General features: G+C 37.1%; 1 protein-coding gene across 1 annotated transcript; it reads left to right on the top strand.

The window, feature by feature from the left end:
- Nucleotides 1-14,486: 14,486 nt before the first annotated feature.
- Nucleotides 14,487-16,313, top strand: LOC110915110 (ethylene-responsive transcription factor ERF118). Its single transcript, XM_022159742.2, has 3 exons — nt 14,487-14,601; nt 14,703-14,864; nt 14,964-16,313. The coding sequence occupies exon 3, from the start codon at nt 15,152-15,154 to the stop codon at nt 16,145-16,147; it is 996 nt and encodes a 331-aa protein (XP_022015434.1). The 5' UTR covers nt 14,487-14,601; nt 14,703-14,864; nt 14,964-15,151; the 3' UTR covers nt 16,148-16,313.
- The last annotated feature ends 1,228 nt before the right edge of the window (nt 16,314-17,541 follow it).

Here is a 17,541-nt window from a genome sequence, read left to right as displayed (position 1 = left end):
AAGTGGGGATTAAAATGTTAAAAATCAGATGAAAACACAGATTTGATTATTATAGAGAATTATGCGTTAATGATTATGAAAAGAGTTCTAAGTTGATTGTGAATTAGACTCTTTAGGCAAAGAATCCGGATCGTCAAGCGGACAAGCCGGAACGGATACGCGTTTGAAGGGTGTGCTCTAAAGGTACGCGACTTGTCGTCTCGTTACATTTAAGTAGATAAGCCTAGTCGTAAATAAGTCTAATGTTGTTATGGCGAAAATAGTTGCATTTGGTAAGTCTAAGAAGTGATGGAATTCACTCGACAAACCAAACGGGTCAAAAGAAATTGTTGAAATAGGTATAATGTCGAAATAGTGAAATTGAAACCCTTTGGTAAGTCTAAGAAGTGATGGAATTCACTCGACAAACCAAACGGGTTGAATTATGGTGTAAATTATTGTACTAGTGTTTTAGAGAGTAAAAAGGGCGATAACAATCACAAGAGCATTAAGCCATGAGATCGGTAAAGAAATGCGGGTGATAACAAGCCCCGAATGTTGGGTATAAAGTGCCATAAGCTTCCTAGTTATATGATAGTGAAATGAGTAGAGTTAGGACGGGTCGAATAATCAATTTATGCGTGGCAAATGTTTCGTAATATAGTTAACTGGCCTTTGTCTTAATTGATAAAGGACATAATAGAATGCGAGAAATTAACATATTGGTTTGATAGAACGAGATATCCGAGGATTTGGTTTAGCCGAATCAAACAAACAAACAAATCATGAACTTACAGGGAACACCGTAAGTTACGGTGGTACCGTAACTTACGGTAGACATAAAAAGACTTACAGCAGTCCTTTACTGTCTTACGGCAGATCTGGGTTTTTCAGCAACCACCGTAACTTACGGTGGTACCGTAAGTTACGGTAGACCTTAAACATTTGTGTCTAATTCTTTTATATCGTAGCTAATCGAGTCCGTTTTAAGCGTAGTTTCGATTAAGAAATATTTCTAAGAATTTTAATGCTAAGATTTGTTTAAAATCTCTAGTTTCAGGTATTACTAGTAGCTGGACGATGATCAAGTATCTTTTGAAGAACCGAACATGAACTTTTGAAGCTTCCGCGTTAAATCTAACCTTGTTTAGACAATGTTTATGATGTAACCAGTTTTTAAAACAATTCATGAATGTTTAAATTAGTCGGTAGTTGACTAACGTTTGTTACCAAAAAAAAAGGTCATCTTTTATATAATTCTTATGAATTATTGTTAAATTCGAGTAGTAATTAGACGGGTGTTACAGTATTCAAGTAGGTACCGATGGTAGTGCCATGTATATACACCCAGAACTCAAGTCTCTTGTAAAATCTGCAGATACCTAAACCCTAAATCCTTAGACTAAACGATAATTGGAACAAATGAGTAATAATATAGATTAACATTGGCCTGAGATGGAGGAGGAGCCACTAAAAAACTGTCACACCTTGACCTGTGGCGGATTATCGGTCGGAGTGACATAATTATCCAAAGCTCGTGACAACTATTAAAGTTTGAATATTTATTCATGTCCAAATTAAATATGTCACATAATCAGTTAAACTACAAATAATCCATACTTCCTTCACAACATAAAAAATTAAACAAAATTCCATTATTCGACTAAGGCATTTCCTACGTGTCTTCATCCTTGTCTCGTCAAACCTGATTTCCTATATCATGCGTAAAAATAGTTTTTGAATCAACATAAGTTGGTGAGTAAATCTATATTTAAATAAAAGAATGCATTTTATTATTTGAAAAGATTAACATGCATTAATGTGTTAATGAGACAATCGCAACCGACAATCACAACAAATACCACAATAGTAAATAAAACACCAACCAAATGCGATACTGCAAGAGTTAAGCCCTGAAGAACGAATCTAAATGATGGTGGCGATACTAGCGTACAACCTATGGCCGTGGGGAACCTAGTCAGCCAGTGGATCCACATGTGAAACTGCGACAAAAAGCGAGTAAATAAACAATGTGATATTGAGACACAAAGCGAGTAAACAAACAAGTGACAAATATATAACACATAATCCACACATTTACTTTGCATGTTGGTAACTAAGTTAAATGAAACATGAGATATTGTGACACATGATACACTCCAAACAAGTAAATTGTAAAAAGGGGAAAGGAATGGAACTACTCACTGTTTGCGAAGATTGATCCACGAAAATAAATCCATCTGTGAAAACGAATAAATCCAAATAGAACAATTATCCTAAAAATATAAAATAACAGAATTCTAAACGACCAACAATATAAATGAAACTATAAAACTAATTCCTATGATTTAGCGACTTTTGTTTAGCCTAAACGTTTAATAATATCACATATGAAAAATAAGTTAGCAATTATTAAACTATCGAAATAACGTGATTGATTATAATAATAACCATTTATTTGGTTACTAGTTTATAGACCCGCGTATTACACGAGTTTTTACAATATAAATGATATAGTTATATAATCTTTAAAAAACTTTATATTACTAACCACCTATGTTAATTAGTAACGAAACTTTATATAAACGAATTTCTATTACAATATAATGGTTCACACAAGTAACTTGAATTTATCACAAAAACAACTGGCCCATCTTAATTAGTAATACTGAAAGTACCATAATAGGTGTGTATTACAAAGGTTGAATACTGAAAAACATGTAATAAACAAATTTATATATTTTTAATATGAATGAAATTATGTATTACGTTACATATAACAATGTATAAATAATAATAATTTTTAGCATTGTGTATCTTTTAAATATAACTTTTATTAAACTAAATCTCTAAGACCTCAATTCTGCTTACAAAATTCATTATTTAAGTTGTTCTTTTTCTCTTTCTCGGTAAAAAAGCCTATTTTATTGATATGACATAAATTAGATTTGATATTTTTCTTAATAATTGTTATGCGAATTTAATTAATAAATAGTATTTGTAAAGTTATGAAATAAGTTAAAGGTTTATATACGATTAATAAAATCTTTTCATTATTAAAGGTAATTGACTATGTTACAAATGGGTATAAAATGAAATTAATATATTTCTTAGCTCTATTAAATTGAAAACACATCATATATCAATGTAGCTACAAATCTTAATATTATCTCATCTATAAAACTTCAAAACCTTAAGTTCTCTCCGTCTATCATTTTAAATCGAGTTCAATAAAATTTAGTCTTGTTGCGAGATAGTCCTCTGGTTAATTACTCTTTTTTAGCTTTTATTTATATGTTATAAAAATTCATATATTGATTTTATAGATAATCTCATATAAGGATAATAATTTTTGTTTTTTTTTCTTTTGTAATTTAAACTATTTTATTTTTAGAAGTACTAAAAATCATGGTTTTAAAAATTTTAGATCATTTATGTATATTTTTAATCATAAATTAGAAATAGATATTAATTATTATATATTATTAATGAGTTATCATACATTTGGATTAAATATTAATTATTATATATATTTATTATTAATGAATTAAATATGAAAATGCCATGTGGCATTAATTAGAAGGATGTTAAATGAGAAATTGCCATGTGGCATTATAAGTATTCTTTTATTAGTATTAGATTATATGTTGTAAATGATATATATTTAGATAAGTTAGTAAAAATTAATTTAATAACTTTATAAATAAGAATTTATCACTATTTAATATTTTTATTTAAAACTTAATAATCTACAAAAGATTAAACTAATTTATTAAATTATTTTCTTTAAAACTATCATTAATTGTGAGACATGGAATTTATTGTGAAAATTTCAATATCTTCTATATTTTCTAGAAAATCAGAATATTATTTAAAAAATTTTATTTTGAAAATTTTTAATTTTTTTTAAATTTATATATGAAATATAATGATAAAATTACATTAAATCCAAATATTATTAAAAAAATTCTCAACAAAGAGAACTATACTAGCATGGCATTAAACAATAAACCACTTTCAATTTCCACAATACACAAGTTCTAGATCAAAACCCCCAAATTCTACATTCTAAAAACTCTAAAAATACAAGAAATTAAATTCAGATTTATAAGCCCTTTATCACAGAAATGGATAAAGTGATTTTATAGAGCACAAAAAATAAATCAACTTAGGCTCAATAACTACCTGATTTGGTTGAGAAACGAAAGAGAAATCGCAAGATGAAGTTCCAAGTCCTAGATATGTTCTTGCTCTAATTCGAGAATTAGAGAGAGGTTTTGCAAAGTTTGAAAATGAGGTATTGTATGTAATGAATAGAGATGTTGTTTGAAACAGGTTTGGGAGATTATAATGGTAGAATTTCACAATTTACGTTTTGATAATTTTAAAAATTTAATGGAGATTTGATTAGAACCTCAATAGGTAAATTATGGGGTATTAATGAGTGATTTATGATGGGAATAAGTTTCTCCACCGATAAACGGGCAAAAATTGAATGAGTTATAGACGATTGAATGAGTTATAGACGTTTCGGTTAGTGGATTCGCGTTTTGGGTGAAGAGGATGAATCAGATATATGTCGTTTGGGGGTTGGGTGTAGTGTCATTAGGAATGGGAAGGTGTCTTTTGGGTTGTCGTTTGATGGTGGGTGATGGTGTCATTTGGGGTTGTGGTGTTGCTTGAAAAATAAAGGTGTTGTTTGGAAATTGGAGATGTTGTTTGGAATTGAAGGTGTTGTTTGAAAAGGAAGGGTTTTTTTTTGGTAAAGGGTTACCCAGGTGAATATTATACCAACCAAACCAAACAAAACAAGTGAGGGACAAAAACACCCCTCCGTTCTCAAGTATGGCAGGCCATACAAAAGTAAACAAGCGTAACAGAGAAAACTACACACTAAAGGGAGGTTGTAGTTTGGAAAATGTGAGATATCCTTGAGAGGGATTGTAGTTTGGAAGTGATGGTGTTGTTTAGAAAAGTGGTGATTTCATTTGGAGTGAAGATAGTGATGTCGTTTGAAGTTGTAGTTGGGATGGTAAGGGGTGTTGTTTAGGAACTAGATGTCGTTTTGGGTGTTGAAGTCGGGTTATTCCGGTCAGGATTTAACCTCACAATTAATCACCAGATTTCGACAGTCTGGATCATTCCAGAATCGGTTACAGTCTCCAAAAGTGGCGGTTAACTCACTGGAACAATAGTATATAATCTAAAGCTTTAAAATTCACTACGGATATTCATTGGTTAACCCACATAAATAGATAAATTAACAACATTCAAATTCATCATGGATGTCAATTTGTTCACAATCTAAGAGTTGAGACAAGAAACACGTATTATCTAATTAGTAAATTGGTTGTCCTCAAACGAGCATCCACTAAACTAAATCAAAGAGTCAAAAGTCTCATAATAAAATAACAAGGATGACCTAACAAAAAACAAATTATCCAATTAGCTTATTCTTATAAATCCCGACAAAATTAGAACAAATTAATAAAAAGTCAACGTGAAGGCGCATTAGTTAACTATATAATTTAAGAACGGAAATGTACGGAGGAAAGAGCATTGTCAACTATGATCTCAGGTGGGAAAAGTAGAATTAGATAGAAAGACTGCTCTCTCTCTCTCTCTCTCTTGAGTCTAAGGGCGATTTAGCGTGTGGGGGTCGCCGGAATTTCTTGGCCGACCGTCCATTCTAAGTTGCCTGCTGCTCCTTTCCTTTCTTTGTTTAGTCTTCTTCGTCGGCTCTTTTGGTCGTTCTTCACCGGTTGGCTTAGTGGGTCTGATATTGGTCGCGACTATCGAGTATAGGTTCAGCTAGACCGATTCGAATCCCATTAACACTTCTTCGTGTGGAGTTTGGCTGAGGAGTCCAGGTCAGTTGGGTGGTTTCGTGGGGCTCTTTGGTGGAGATGTTTCCTGTGACTAAGTTTTTTGTATCTAACCTTCCCGATGGTTGTAGACCGTGGGATCTGAGGAAGGCCTTGGAAGGGTTTGGCGCCTTGGCTGGGACGTTTGTGGCTAAGAAACGAGACAAGAACGGAAGTAGGTTTGGCTTTGCTAGTTTTAAAGATGTTAAGGATATTCTTGACTTGGAGAACAGGCTGAGGGGAGTCAAGATGGGTGAGTGCAAACTGAAAATTAACGTTGCTAGATTTGCTGTTGAAAACGCCGGGTTTTTAGATCACCCGGTGGTGAAGTCACAGGGTCCTCCAGTTGCCGGCAATGCAGAAGGACGTGGAGGCTCCAGTTTCAGGGATTTCAGGAGCTACAGAGATGCGTTAGGTAAGGGGACGTCTAAAGTGGGTAGTGGTTTGAGCACAGATACGGAGGGTCAGGCCGATGGGGAAGCGACAAAACTGGTCGTTGCTCCGGATAGAACTGATGCCTTCTCTATTATGCACGGTTTGGCGGTTATCGGCAGGACGGCGAATCTGGAAACTCTTGTGGATTTCGACAAACTCATGAGGATCGCGAAGTTTGATTACGTTAGAATACAGTACTTGGGTGGATTGACTCTTCTAATTTCCTTCCTCGACAAGGCAGCGGCTTGTGATTTTTTGGAGGCCAAGACAGTTTGGGAACCTTGGTTTTCTAAGCTTGAGGCTTGGAATGGTCAGTCGTTTCATCTGGAGAGGGTTGCCTGGCTTAAGTTAAGTGGCATCCCACTTCATCTCTTGGATCCGGAGCTGCTGAGTCAGATTGGTGCTCAGTTTGGGAAGGTTCTTCACGTTCCATCAGGCTTGGAGGAGGATCATGATATTTCGTTTTGCAGGGTCGGTGTTCTGGTCGGGGAAGCCAATAGAATCAACGAGGTGGTTACGGTCAGATGGAAATCCAGGTTGTACAGAATTTGGGTAGAGGAAGAGCTAGACGTCTGGAACCCAGATTGTCTAGGTGTTCCGGTCCGATCCATGAGTGATACTTCGTCTCCGATGATGTCCTCCCCGGTGATTGGTAACGCTTTTTCTGGGAGTAAGGATCCGAAGGGACCGCAGCAGGAATGCGAAGGAGTGGGGGGTGGAGTCGATTCGGTTAACGAGGCAGAGGTTTCCCATGCAATGGAAATTCCTATGCATGGGGAAAGTGAAAAAGACGGCGCTAGTGAGAAGGAGGTGGGCGGAAGGAAGACCGTTGAGCTGGAGGGTAATCCAAAAGTCGTTGATTCTGTGGGACCCGGGTTTGGTAACTTTTTTAACCCTTGTGCCAGTTTGGGCTTTAATTGTTGTGGGGGTAGTTCTAATCGGACCAATAGAAGGCCCAGTTTGGGCTCCAAGACCAGGAGGGCCAAGGCCCAAGGTAGTAAGGAGGCTTCTCCAGTGGACCTTAGGCCGAAAAAAAGGCCCAGGGGCTCTTGCGAGAACACTGATGAGGGTTTTGGCTTCGTGGGATTCACCTCTCGCTCTCAGAACTGCGGTGAGGACCAGTCAATACGAGCTGAGGGGAAGATAGGTGACTTCGATCTTAATACCAGAGGTGACCCAAGTGATGGGCTGGAGGTTCGGTCGGGGGAATCGGAATCCGGGTATGTTGCTGACTCTTTGGAACAGTCTAATCAAGTGGTCAAGGAAGTTGAAGAAACTATTGAGATCGGTGCCAAGCTTGGAGTGGATCTCAGGAAGCATGAAGACTTTGTCAAGAAATCGATTCTTTTTTCAGGTATTAATGAAGTCCTACAATGAATTTCTTGTCTGTCAACATTAGAGGATTGGGGGGTGGTATTAAGGCGAATTGGATTAGGGAGCTCAGGCGTGAGCATGGTTTAAATTTTGTGGCGATCCAGGAGACCAAGCATAGCTGTCTTTCTCGCTCGGATCTGTGTAATTTTTGGGGGAAAGGTTCTTTCGGGATGGAGACTGTGGATTCTGTGGGATTGTCGGGGGGTTTGGCATGCCTGTGGGACGATAGTTGTTTCAAGATGACGGGGTCAGCTAAGGATAGAAACTTCATTCATGTAAGGGGTAAAGTGATCGGGAGCAATGAAACCCTGAATGTGCTGAACGTGTACGCTCCGCAGGGGATTCAAGCCAAAAAAGAACTGTGGGACGTCTTGACCGAATTGATCCTCAACAACGATGGGTATTGGGTTGTGGGTGGAGATTTTAACTCGGTTCGGACTCGGGAGGAAAGGAGAAGTTGTTCTTTCAAACCAGCATGTGCCAACAATTTCAATTCGTTCATTTTCAACGCTGGTCTTTTGGAATATCATATGAGAGGTAAGGATTTCACGTGGTGTTCGGAGAACAGGAAGAAGGTTAGTAAACTTGACAGGTTTCTGGTTAACTCGGATTTTTTTAACAAGTGGCCGGAGGCCCGTTGTCAGGCTCTATCTAGGGAATGGTCGGATCATTGCCCTATTATTTTGCACACAAAATCGGTGAATTTTGGTGCCCGGCCTTTCCGCATCTTCAATTCTTGGCTTGATAAACCAGGGTTCAAAGAGCTTGTGGAGGATACGTGCCACTCTTTCTCTGAATCGGGTTTGACTCCGGATGTTCTATTGATTAGAAAACTCGGGATCCTCAGAAACAAAATTAGGGAATGGCGTGACAAAATGTTAAAGGAGGAAGGGGAAAAAGTGTGTTTGGCTAAAGAGGAAGTGGAAGCTTTAGAGGAGATGTTGGATTCGAGGGGTTTAACGGAAGAAGAGGAATGGGTATTATCGGAAAACAAAAAAATTATCGAGGACGCCGAGCTTGCTAAAGTTATGGATCTCAAGCAAAGGTCAAGGAATAGATGGGCTAAAGAGGGAGACGAAAACTCCAAATTCTTTCACTCTCAAATTAATTGCAGAAAAGCGCAGAACGTGATTCATGGTCTCAATGTGGGTGGGGAATGGGTATCTAAACCTTCTCGGGTTAAAAAGGAGATTTTCAACTTTTTTAAAGCCAAGTTCGAGGAGGATTGTGTCGAGAGACCATCATTATTGTGTCCAAATATCAAGAGAATTACGGATAGTGATGCTGCCTGGTTGGAGTCTCAGTTTTCTGTGGAGGAAATTAGAAGGGCGGTGTTCGACTGTGGGGACGATAGGGCTCCGGGACCGGACGGGTTCAACTTTCGTTTCTTTAAGAGGTTCTGGGAGGTCTTCAAGGATGATTTCGTGAATCTTATGTCCTATTTCTTCAACACGGGCAGAATTAATACGGGGTGTGGGTCTTCATTTATAGCACTTATCCCTAAAAAACGGGACCCCATGGGTTTGAATGACTACAGGCCGATTAGTCTGGTAGGGGTGATCAATAAAGTAATTTCGAAGATCCTTGCTAACAGACTCAAGGTGGTGCTTGGGTCGGTGATCTCAAGCTCTCAGTCGGCTTTCTTGGGCGGTAGGCTTATTCAGGATGGGGTTTTAATCATTAACGAGGTGTGTTCTTGGCTGAAGAAATGCAAAAAGAAGGCTCTTCTATTCAAAATCGATTTCGAAAAAGCTTATGATAACATCCATTGGAGTTTCGTGATCGACGTGTTTCGTCAAATGGGGTTTGGGTCTAAATGGGGCAACTGGATTTATGGCATCCTGTCGTCCGCTCGGGCTTCTGTCTTGGTTAATGGATCTCCCACGTTCGAGTTCAAATGTGGCAAAGGGATGAGGCAAGGGGATCCGATTTCTCCTTTCCTTTTTGTGGTAGTTATGGAGGCGTTTTCGTGTCTTATCAATAAGGCGGACGAGGTTGGGGTGTTTTCCGGGATTGACCTCCCTAACGACGGTCCTAGATTATCTCATTTGTTTTTCGCTGACGATGCATTAATTATCGGGGAGTGGGAGGTTAATAATGCGTTGAATATAGTCAGAATTTTGAGGTGTTTTTACACTTGTTCGGGCCTCAAGATTAACCTAGGTAAGTCTAGTTTGTTTGGCATTGGAGTTGGTCTAGACGAGGTTGGTAACTTGGCCAATGTTGTCGGATGTAGCCCAGACGAAATCCCGTTCAAATATCTAGGCTTAAAAGTTGGGGCTAATATGAATCGTGTCAACAACTGGAGGCCGGTCTTCGATATTTTTGAATCCAGACTTGCGTTGTGGAAATCCTCCCTTTTGTCGTTGGGTGGTAGAGTTACGCTTATTCGGTCGGTTCTCGAGAGTCTTCCGGCCTATTTTTTCTCTCTCTATAAGGCTCCGTTGAAAGTGATTACGGAATTGGAAAAGATTATGAAGAAGTTCCTGTGGGGAGGCTCAAGCGAGGTGAACAAAATTAATTGGGTCGCGTGGGATAGAGTTACTTTGGCCAAGAAAGCTGGAGGCTTAGGTATTAGTAAGTTGAGTATCGTTAATCGGGCCTTGTTATGTAAATGGGGGTGGAGGTACAAGCGGGAAAAAAATAACTTGTGGGTAAAAGTGGTGGACGCAATTCATCTTTCGGGTTCGGGTTGGTCCTTTCTCCCGGTCAAGAAATCGATCAGCGGTGTTTGGCAGAGTTTGGTGTCCGTTTTCGATATCATCTTGCCAGGTAATTCTAGCATGCGGAAAATGTTTAGGGGCAAAGTGGGCTCAGGCGTTTCGATCCTATTCTGGCTCGACCCGTGGCTCTTTGACGAGCCGCTAAGTATCATGTTTCCTAACTTGTTTGCTCTGGAAATGGTGAAGACCTGCTCGGTTCAGGATCGATTCCGTGGGGAGTGGCTTTGGAGACATGATCCCGAGTCTGCTGAAGAAACTAGGGAGTTGTCGGACATTTCCTTGGCCTTATCTTCGTTCACGTCGGAGTACTCGTGTGACGGCTGGAAATGGTTGGGGGATCAAACTGGGACCTTCTCGGTTAAATCGGCAAAAAATTTCTTGATGGGCGCGGGGGATTCTAACGCGGGGTTTGTTTTGGATTGGTGTAAATGGATCCCGAGTAAGTGTAATCTGTTTGTGTGGAGAGCTGAAATGGGAAGGATACCTACTTACGACGCGCTTAACAAGAGGGGGGTGGCGATTGGCGATGGTTTATGTCCGTTTTGCAGGTCTGAAGCCGAAACTGCGGAGCACATGCTCACATCGTGCTGGTTCTCCTCGGTGTTGTGGCAGAAAATTAGTTCGTGGTGCCGCATCCCGCATATTTTCGCTTTCAGCATAAGAGACCTTCTGGAGGTGCACAAAGGAAGACACATCAGACCTGGGTTGTGTTCGGTTGTCCACGGTATCGTTATTGTCTCATGTTGGTGCCTGTGGATCGCTCGAAACAGGGCTGTCTTTTCCTCTAAAGTTCCTAAGGTGGAGGACGTTTTTTCCGATATTAAGTCTTTAGGTTTCTTGTGGTTTAGAAATAGAGGGAGATCTAACCATATCTCATGGTCGGATTGGTGTAATTTGTCCTTGTTGTAAGGTTTTGTTGGGGGTCCCCGCTCGGTTTTCGGGCGTGGGGTGCGTTTTTTAATGAAAGTTTCGTTTCAAAAAAAAAACTATGATCTCAGGTTCATTGAACAAATACCCTTTGTTGCATGATTCACAACATAATGAAAAATATTCTCCCACACAAAAATAAGTGTTAAATGATTCTTTCACTAAAGGATTAACATTATTCTTTGTAGATTAAAATGCAAGATTCATACACACAAACACATTATCCATAAACTCATAAAGTATCGTTCAATAATTATTTTCTAGTTGGTGCGGAAAATGAGCAAAGAAAAAAGTAAGGATTATGTACCAAACCCAATTAAAGGTGTGAAGATGTGTGGCAAAATAAAAAAAAATGTTGTGTTTAACCAATACAAATATTCCTCCACCTAAAAACACAAAGTGTTATAATTCTTTCACTCCCGAGTACCAATATTCCTTGTAGATTAAAATGATTTACACACACAAACACATTACAAATAGAGGAGGGCCGTTCAGTAGAGAACCAAGGTTACATGTTTGTTGCTTAAAATGCTCCATTGTATTTCATATTTTTTTAAGTAGGTGTAGGGATCGCGATCGAACCTGAACCCAACTGGTAAACCCGAAGCATATAGGACGGGTATTCGGTTATGGGATCGGATATTAGATTAATCTTAAGAATTTTTGTTGATACCCGACCCGATTACCTGAAAACAAGTACCCAGTTACCCGAATTATATTCCAATCCCGATACGTATACCCGAAGTTTTTAATTTTAATTCTTATTTTCATCGACTCTAGTATAGTAACGGCCATTGTATCTAAAAGTATTATTATTATTAATTATTATTATCATTATCATTATCATTATCAATTAATATAATTTTTATAGCATGAAATAGTAACTTATCTTCTGAGATGTACATCACAACTAATTTTACATAGTTATAGATATTTCAAACTTTTATAGTGATTATTTATTATAATTTTGTGTTTGTTAAAAGCATAAAATTAGAATGAAAAGAAAAAAAAATGTATAAGTATTGTCTGTGTTCATCATTTAATTTAATCACTATAGCGTAAGGAGTGTCTTGTTATATTGTTTGTAGGTCATGCGGTTGTTTCGAGTCATGATATGAATGTGAGGTTATGGTCATTTTTTTCTCCCATAGACACATTATCATCTATATCATGTCAGGACACATTTAATATCATCGCTTCTAGAGTCTCAATCTTCAAATAAAAATTTTCCCATGCGTATGTTGTCTTTAATGCATTGGATTAACAATAAGGCCTAATGCTTTAAAAACGACTTTCGAAGTTAATGATCCAAGTTATTGCTAATAATCTAAAGCACGCCATCTAAGAGTTGATGGTCCAAAAAGACCACCCAACGTTGACATTCCTAGGGGCGAAGGTCAGAAGGGGCCGGGGGGGGGGGGGGAGCCCGACCCCCCAAACTTTTCGCTCAATAGTGTTATGTATGTAGCTTTTATATAGAAATTTTTTGGTATATACGTTTTCGACCCCCCGGTTCTATACAAATTTTTGGTTATATACGTTTTCAATCCCTTATCGGAAATCTCAAGCTTCGGCACTGGACATTCCAAAGTCGGTGGTCCGAACCTTACCTTTAAAAACTCGTGACAAATGTTTATAATTAAAAGTTGATAGTTAATACACTCTTTTCTGCCATGTACGATCACAAAACTCCAAAGCGATCACGTGTCAAAGTCATTTTTTACAAGTATGTAATCAATAAGTAGACACTCATAAATTGTATATTGCAGGTCTATGGTGTAAGGGTTTATTTTAATTATTATTTTTTTAAGTAAAATTAAATTTACTTGAACTATTAAAAATATCTTTATGACTCCAACTTATAAGGAAAAACATTTTTTTACAAAAAAATATAATAATAATAATAATAAAGGTGTGAAGATATTTGACATAATAATAAAAAGTAAGAGAAAATGCTTAACCATATATGATTAAAGATTTAATTCAATTTGATATTTAAGTTAACATTGTAGACATGTATACTTAGAAAGTAGGCATTAAATCATCATGAAATTTACTTCATGAAAATCTTGAGAGAAAACCAAAATCATTCATTAATGGTATAAAAATAAACATACAACTAAGATATGACCAGATCTTAGTTAATAATTAAATAAAATTCACCAAAAATCAATGAAATTGGGAAAATATATTTAAAAGCAAAATTCTCCAAAAGAGAATGATTTCCTTTTTAACAGGAGTAATTAATAACCAATATATCACCGTGGCATTCTCGTAATATGATGCAAATATCAAACCCAAAATCGTACCTAAAAACTATTAGCTGTCATCAACGTCTCCGGTTCGCAGCGTTACCACTAGCCTCCTAAACCAAAAAACAAAAAAAACGCATCACATTTACGCACTTTCACTCTCCGCGCGTGCATCCTACGGTACAATCTCAGCCTTCACTTTCCTCGAGATTGTCGCTTCAGTGGAGACCATGTTGGGCGTGTAATCCACTACCCATTATACGCGCGTGTGTTAAATAATATCTGACGAATGGCGGCCAACATGTGGCATGATATGCATGCATCAATGTATGGCCATGACAACTCATCGTATATTCACATTTCACAAATAGCAAAAATAATAAAAAATCATCGTATATTCACATTCACATTTCACAAATAGAAAAAATAATTAAAAATAGAGCAAAATGACAAAATGGTCCTTCGGTTTCGACAACTTTTGTCACTTTATTTCAAAATAATATTTTTGTATCTTGGTCACTGAGGTTTTATTTTTGTTGTTATTTTTATTCAATTGACAAACTCGGTTAAAATTTTATGTTAACTTCTCTCTCTTTATGTCGTTTTTCTCATTTAAATAAAGGGTATAATCGTCATTTTATTTCATAATATATTTTAATTAAATGAAAATAACGACAAAAAAAGAGAAGTTAAAAGAAAATTCTAACCTAGCTTGTCAATTAAATAAAAATAACAACAAATATGAAACCTCAATGAACAAGATAAAAAAAATATTTTTGAATTGAAGTGAAAAAAAAGGGTCAAAATTCAGGGACCATTCTTGCATTTTACTCTTGAAAAGATATTTAATTTTTGAAAACATTATTTACTTTCCGAATAAACATGAAACAAATAAATAAAAAGTCATTCATCATTATATATACCCACCCCATATTTGCGTTTTGACCGCTTGAAAAACGGAGTCATCAACAACAGTGAATCAACAAGAACAATTCTACACTGATAAAATAAAAACATCATCACACCAATATCAAAATTCACCAAAAGGTAACCCATTTCACATTTTCCCTTTTATTTCTTTCAATCCCTATTTGGGTTTTTATTATTTTGCATAAACTTTATTAATTTACCAATTTTTCTGTATCCAGTGAAGGGTTTTAGAAAAGGTTTATGTCTGCAAGTTTCTTGAATATCATTGGGCCCCAGTTGAAGGTCTGGATTTCATTTGCTGTGATTTATCTCTGCTGTTTCACTCAGCAGAGTTCTTGTTTCTGTTTGTCATCAGTTTCGATGCGTTTGAGGCCAAAAAGGTAAACCTTAATTCTTTCAATTGTTGTTTCAAACATGTTTTGTTGTGTGACAGATTATTGATATTTGTGTGTGTTTTTTTTTTTTTTTTTAAATTGCAGGACTTGTTCTGGATTCGAGTGTTTTGGTTGTTTTCACATACAAAGTTTTTCCAAGATTTTAAAATTTTGTGTTCAAAATCGTAATCACAATCACAAGAGAGTCTTTTTGATAAGATCTGGTTAAAACCCACATCAAGTTTTGAATTTTTATACATTTTAAACTTTTTCCGGTGGTTTTTGATAACAAAATGTCGGTTTTTTCTAAACAATCGCCGGAAAATCAAGAAACCGGTTGCAACAAGAGACCCAGAAAGAGAGGAAAGGTTGTAACAACCGACCCGGATAACCTGATGAGAACGGTTCGGATCTTTTGTCATGACCCGGATATGACGGACTCAGATGATGACGATGAGCCCAAAAGTAAAACACTTGTTAAGGAAATCAAGATTCCGATGATCAAGATTCCGGCAACCGGATCTTTTCAAGTTGGGTTAAAAAATGCTGACAAAATTTTAGCAAAAACAAAAACGGGTTTGACTAAAAATGTTAGTCAACCACCGGGTGTGACAACCGGGTTGAAATACCGGGGGGTCCGGCAACGGAAATGGGGCAAATGGGCTGCCGAGATCCGTGACCCGTTTATGGGTAGACGGATCTGGCTCGGTACATTCGAAACAGCTGAAGATGCTTCACAAGCTTACGAAAACAAGAAACTCGAGTTTGAAGAAATGGCCCAATCTTTAAAGCTTCCTGTTAATAAAAACAAAAACCGGGGTCCGGCCCGGGAAAAGCCCGCGGTTTCGGAAGAATCGGCGGACGTGCTCGCGCACGGGTCACCGTCTTCAGTTCTCGAGATGGAATTGTCTTCCGGTTCTGGTTCGGGAGCGAAAATCTTTATCAATGAGGATAAAAAGATGGAGCCGTTTAATGAAGTGTTGTCATTAGATCATTTAGATGTTCATTTAGACTTGTTGCCCGAAATGGGCTTGGTTGAACCGGTTGATGAAGCGTTGACATTGGCGGAAATAGGGAACGATTTGGACCTCGGGTTGGAACTCGGTGCACCGTTTCTTGACGATTTTGTGGCGCCGTTACATGGTGAGTTTGGCGATATCGATGATTTGGAACTTTATGGGCTTGATGAAGAATCTACTGAATTGCCTGATTGGGATTTTGGAGAGTTGAACAATGAAGAACTTGCTTGGATCAACACATTGAGATTTGATGAGTCGTTAATGGGCTAATAGTATTTTTGCAGCTAGTGGTTAATCAAATATTATTTTTTAGTTAATTCAATTTTAATCAGTTTAGTAGCTGATAGTTTTTGGAGAGTGAGTTTGATTTGATTTTGTGGTCATTGTAACGAACCGGAAGCAAAGAGAATAATGAATCGTTTGGTTTTTTTTTTTTTTTTTTTTTATATGTGCGTTATGATATTATTATTATTATTATTATTATTATTATTATTATTATTATTATTATTATTATTATTGTACTGTTTGTGATGCATGAAGTACTACTGTTACTGTTTGGTATTAAAAAACTGGGCAGAAGAATTTGGTAGGAATCCTAACTGTCTATTTCATAGTAAGCGGTTGAGTGTGTTATAAATTCTATTTATTCCTAGTACAATTAAATGTAGTGACTGAATGGTCAACAAGACATGAATGCTACAATTTTCTTTTTATTGGAAAACAGCTCAAGTGTCATAAAGAAAGTATATAATAAAGACCATACTATAATAATATATTTTAATATTTGAAATTTTGTATAAAAATATGCATTAGATTATTGATTATTATGAGCATCATTACAATGATATTAGACCATACGTACTGGGGCGCGAAATGCCCCCATAGCGCCAGTATGGCGCCGGCCACACCAACACGAAGGGCGCTATGCCCAAAAAAAAATTCACAGCGCTAAGATTTTCGCGGCGTTATTCGATGCATCTTTTGATTTTTTGACCGTTGTCAAACGGTCATATGTAATAAAAAAAAATTCATTTTTTTTTATTTTCACACTATAAATACATTCCTACTCTTCCATTTTTTTTACAAATTAATACATTCCAACTCTCATTCTCTATATATTTTTAAAAAAGCTAGTCTCACCTTATTCAAAAAAATGGGTTCCCCGTCGGAAGACTCTTTCACCGAAATTTACCGAAATTTTTTTCGCCCGACGAAGACGCGGCCGAGGAAGAAGCGGTTACGAGTGCATGTACTTTTGTGATACAAGCATTTGAGCACATTCGGCCTACTCCCCCTCCACGACCCATCTTGCGACGCACATATATCTTGCGAGATCGTGAAGCCGCGAACGAGCGTTTGATGAAAGACTATTTTGATGCGACACCGGTTCACGGACCGAATGTTTTTAGACGACGTTTTCGGATGAGCCAAAGGTTATTTTTGCGCATTAATAATGATTTGGAAAATAGGTATGATTTCTTTAAGCAAAGAATGGACGCGCGAGGATATCTAGGCTTCACCTCAATTCAAAAGGTCACATCCGCCTTACGCGTATTATCATACGGAAACACGTACGACATCAACGACGAGTATTTGAAGATGGCGGAGAAAACAACCCGAGATTGCTTGGAACATTTTTGCTATGGTAATTTTTATTGTCTTTT

Source organism: Helianthus annuus, chromosome 16 (genome assembly GCF_002127325.2).
Source record: "Helianthus annuus cultivar XRQ/B chromosome 16, HanXRQr2.0-SUNRISE, whole genome shotgun sequence".
Classification (NCBI taxonomy): Eukaryota; Viridiplantae; Streptophyta; class Magnoliopsida; order Asterales; family Asteraceae; genus Helianthus; species Helianthus annuus.
The sequence above is the reverse complement of the archived record's forward strand: the minus strand, read 5'-3'. Positions and strand labels throughout refer to the sequence as shown.